The sequence below is a fragment of the Helianthus annuus genome, chromosome 3 (assembly GCF_002127325.2).
Source record: "Helianthus annuus cultivar XRQ/B chromosome 3, HanXRQr2.0-SUNRISE, whole genome shotgun sequence".
NCBI classification, from domain to species: Eukaryota; Viridiplantae; Streptophyta; class Magnoliopsida; order Asterales; family Asteraceae; genus Helianthus; species Helianthus annuus.
Window position 1 is genome coordinate 141,790,553 of NC_035435.2, and position 4,522 is coordinate 141,795,074.

General features: G+C 38.6%; 1 protein-coding gene across 1 annotated transcript; it reads left to right on the top strand.

The window, feature by feature from the left end:
• The first annotated feature begins 235 nt into the window (after positions 1 to 235).
• LOC110901171 lies at positions 236 to 577 on the top strand. The gene has a single exon (XM_022148016.1). It carries the CDS (start codon positions 236 to 238, stop codon positions 575 to 577), a length of 342 nt encoding a protein of 113 aa, XP_022003708.1.
• Positions 578 to 4,522: the final 3,945 nt, after the last annotated feature.

Below are 4,522 nucleotides of genomic sequence, written 5' to 3' on the forward strand. Positions count from 1 at the left end.
AATCTTAAAATTTAAATGACAGGTATGAAATATAAATATTATTTTATTTAAACAATTAGATTCCTTGTAAATCAAGCATCAGATTATGTAAAACCTATTAAGTATAACATCGATCTATCCGGAAAGGTTTAGGATAGTTTTCAACTCAATATATATAAGTTGTGCATGCACATTAACCCCCGCACAAAAGAGACGAGTGATTATTCTCCAAAATTTTTCATACGATTAAACATCCATGACAACATTATCAAGTTCCAACAAGAAGATCAAATTCCACTATGGTTATGGCGGGACGATCACACCCAGTAAGAACGGTGGCAAACTACGATACGAAGGCGGCACGAATGGGATTATGAAGATGGACCGTGGTATTACTTACACGGAGCTTGTCGTAAAGTTATGGGATGTGTGTGGACCGTCTATGCGTTTGAGGTGTAAGTTGCCGCATGATGATCTTGACTCATTAGTTCATGTCTGGTCGGATGAGGATCTTGCGTATGTCCTTGAAGAATACGATCAATGCAGTGAAGATTTGAAGATCAGAGCCATTCTTGATGACACACTAAGGTTTTCTTAGGCTAATGACGAGTTGTATTGTTTTCGGCCTAAGGATTTTATCATGCAAGTCCACACAACTGAGGCTAGTCCTTGATGTTTCAATCACAAGTTAACGTGTGATGTTGCATAGTAGAATTGAGTACATTGAATCATGGTTATTTCTTGATCGTTTTATGTAAGTTTCTTGAATGTTTGAATTGGTGATGAAATGAATGGCTAGTTATGAGTGTTTATGTTACGGTGATATTGGAATATAAATTTTATTTTACTAAATGTTTTTTTCTTTAAATGTTATTGAACAATAATAACATTGAGTATAACTATGTTTTCTCCAATCATGGCCATACATATACCTGTGGTGTATCCTAAGCTCATTTTCTAATAAATGTTCAAACGCATAATCTTTAATAATTATAAAAGCATCACATTACATAACGTTGTTTTTCATAAATATACAAGGCTTATTAGATTTTATCAGTCCTAATTATCGGCTATTGGCCGCTGTCACCCTCAACTATCACTTTCACACCCACCACCCTCAACTTAAAATTTAGTGTGTTGTGTCACCACGTCGTTAACTTATCACTAACTCAATTATGTTTTTGTCATATGTGGCACTCCTGTTCTAGCCCGGCATGATGAGGTGTCTTATTTGATCCCATTAAAGCACTTGTGCATCATTTCATGATACTACACAATCTCAACGCCGGAGCAACCACCGCCTCGTTCACCGGCGCAATCATCCCTCTTTCCATCAACAACTTCCCGAGCTTAACATTTGAAAAAACAACCAGACCTGATTGCCCAAATTGATAAAACAACCAGATCCTGGATGCACTTTGCCAATCTTTGCCCCCTTCTCCACCCAAGCTCTGGCGACTTTGTTCCAAATCAGCTTCCAGATCCACTTACCGATGCCTACAACGCCATTTGAACCATCCGTTGCAGGACTCACTTGAAGATCCTTGACACTCGACCGACTGAACCATCCGTTTGAACCATCCTTGACACTCGTTTGAACCATTCGATGCCTACAATATGCGACTGGTGGTGGAGATGGTGGTGGCGGCTAGTGGTTGGTGGAGGTGATGACAGAAGGAGAGTGTTAGAGAGAGAGGGGGTGATGAAATGAGGGGGGGGTTAGGGTTTTATAAAAAGAAACTAGTTTTTAATCCACCTCATCAAGCCATGTAGGAAAGGTGGTCATACGTAGGCAAAAACACTAACTGAGTTAGTGCTCAGTTAATAGAATGGTGCCATAATAGACTAAGTGTTATGTTGAATGTGTCGAACGTCAAAGTGTTAGTTAAAGATGATAAAATCCAATAACTCAATATATAAAAAGATTGATTATTGATGGATGGTATTTGTTTTTCAACAATGGGATGGTTTATGTGTTAGTCGTTATTAAAGAATACCACATCAAAAATTGAAAAGCAAAAGCTCTTGAATAAAATAGCGCCAACAATTGTGTGAATTCATATAATTCTTTCAACTTCCATTTAAGGATGGCGTGATAAAGCCCCCGGGCTGACGTGGATCTGACGTGGTGTGATAAAGCCCCTAGGGGCTTTATCTCATGTGACAACTGTCAAATTTGCATGTATCCGTACGTTTAATTAATAATGATTTATGCTTAATGACTGTGCTTAATTACAACTGTGGATTTAACTGCTTTCTGATTTCTGATACATACATACACATGCATCACATTCATACTGTCACTCCATTTATTACACACAAACTTTAGTGACAAACTTGATGCACAAAGCACAGTTAGCACACCGAGCGGATAACCCAGAAAACATGCTGACAATGCCAGCACCTAGACAGACAATGTTTTTAAGGCCAGTATGAGCCAGAGATAGAATACTACACTGGTAGGGAGTATAGGGAAATGAGGACCATAAAACTGCGTCACTAGGTGATAGTTATAGTGCCGGGAAGTGCCTAAAACACATTTTAAATGCAGAATTCTGCACTAAATAACAAAATTCGGCGCTTAACTATACTAGTAATATGCAAAAAGTTGACAAAATGGCCCTAGATACTTTCCAAAGTGTTGGGAATTAAAAGTGTCACAAAAAGTATTATAAAAGACACCTTACGGATTAATTAAGCACTTTAACAGAACGGTATCAAACCGAATAACCAGACATTACCCGGAACGCAAAAATATTGTCCAACACATTGTTTTTATTTTTCTGAGCTAGTTAGGGTCCCCGAACACCCTAACACACTATATAATTAATAACACACCATAAACCACTAACTTAGCACTTGATTTCTAACTAGATTTGTAACCACCCATTGAAAACCAACCCCATACCCCCCCCCCCTGGGAAGGTTACCATGGGTGTCCCCACCCATGGATTTGTTTGATTATTTAATTGGATTGTGTTGGGGATTTAGAAGCATATTGCACAAGGGATAAAGGGTGTGGATGGGTTATAAGAAAGCACAAGGGTTATGGCATCTCATTCTCTCCACAACATAAAAAACAAACTTCTTTCCTCCTCTCTTCCTTGTGTTCGGCCGACCCCAAACACAACCACCACCACCATCATTCAATCACTTTCATGCAATCTACATACTTCCAAAGGTGTTAGAGATCATACAACGAGGCTCGGTGTAACAACTGCCACTAAAATCAATAATTAGGACGATAATTAGTCAATAAGAAAACCCTAATTGAGACACCCAAGTAATAACCCTAAAATTTTCAGAATGATCGGAATCAGGATCAGGGCCCTTAAAACTCGAGGGGGGCAAACCCTAGTTGATAATTATCTAAATTCAAACGTTGCTTTGTTCTAATTGGCTGAATTCTTGAGTCACCAAGGCTAGTCCCGAGCTAGGCAGCCTATGAATTAGACTGCTTAGCTTACGGACCGTAAAGGGTCAGGCTTACGGTCCGTAAGGGAGCCCCAAAAATTGCTATAATAGCTGACCTTGGCATTAGAACAGAGGTGTTAAAACGTTGCACAAACCTTCTGTGAACGTTGAGATATCCTGAAATCAGTTCACCACACACACACACGATCACGAGGTGCTGCCGCAATCAGGGTAATAACTCGATCGCTATTACGATTCAACGTCCGATCGATTATAACTATCCAACGATTGTCCGAGTGCTGCTCAAATTGAGCTTGTACTTTGTTATTCATTGTGATTTCAACTTGAATGTTTGAGTGCTGTTCGAATTCGGACTATGCTCTGTCATTCGTTGTGAATCCATTGAATTATTAAGTATCGCGCTTGATAATAGTTGTGAGGGTTTAATCTCGTGAATTGATATAACTGCTGAATTAGTTACTAATCTCGTTTGTGTGTGCATTGTTATTTAAATTAGGTTAAAAGGCTAATCAGTAAAGCTTATACTCTGCTCGTAAATCTGCAATGTGAGTCATTCCCTTTTTATAAACTCTTTTCTCACAGTTTGTGAGTCATTCTCTTTTTATCAACTGTTTTACAAAACTCCAAATTATTTTCAAAGTTATAGTTACAGTGATTAAGTCTATGTAATCACCAAGTTACAGCCGGTATGTGGGGTTTTGTATACATTACTTATTTCCCGTCACACTTGGACAAACGGGTGGCCAAGGGGTGATCTGACCACAGTCACAGACACCATTGGACAAATGGGCTAGCCAATGGATGGTCGAGTGACAAATACTGTGGGTAGTTGGTTTGATATCAGAAACATTGTAATTCCCCTTAATACTGTAGATTATAACAAATGTGTCGTTTTCAGTAAACTGAATGATTCACTCAGTATTTCCCCGCTGACAAAACCTTTTTCAAACATGTTTCAGGTGATCTGGTATGAGCAAAGAAAAGTGCCGTTAAGCACTCCCAGCCTAGAAAAGTGGCTCAATGTAAATAAATAAATGAACATGTTTTGAAAATAAAGATTTCCCTGAGAAATCACATTATTGTAAATTTCGGGAATTTATCCCTAAAT

Coding starts and splice junctions, on each gene's coding strand:
- LOC110901171 (XM_022148016.1), top strand. CDS start 236: ATGACAACATTATCAAGTTCCAACAAGAAGATCAAATTCCACTATGGT.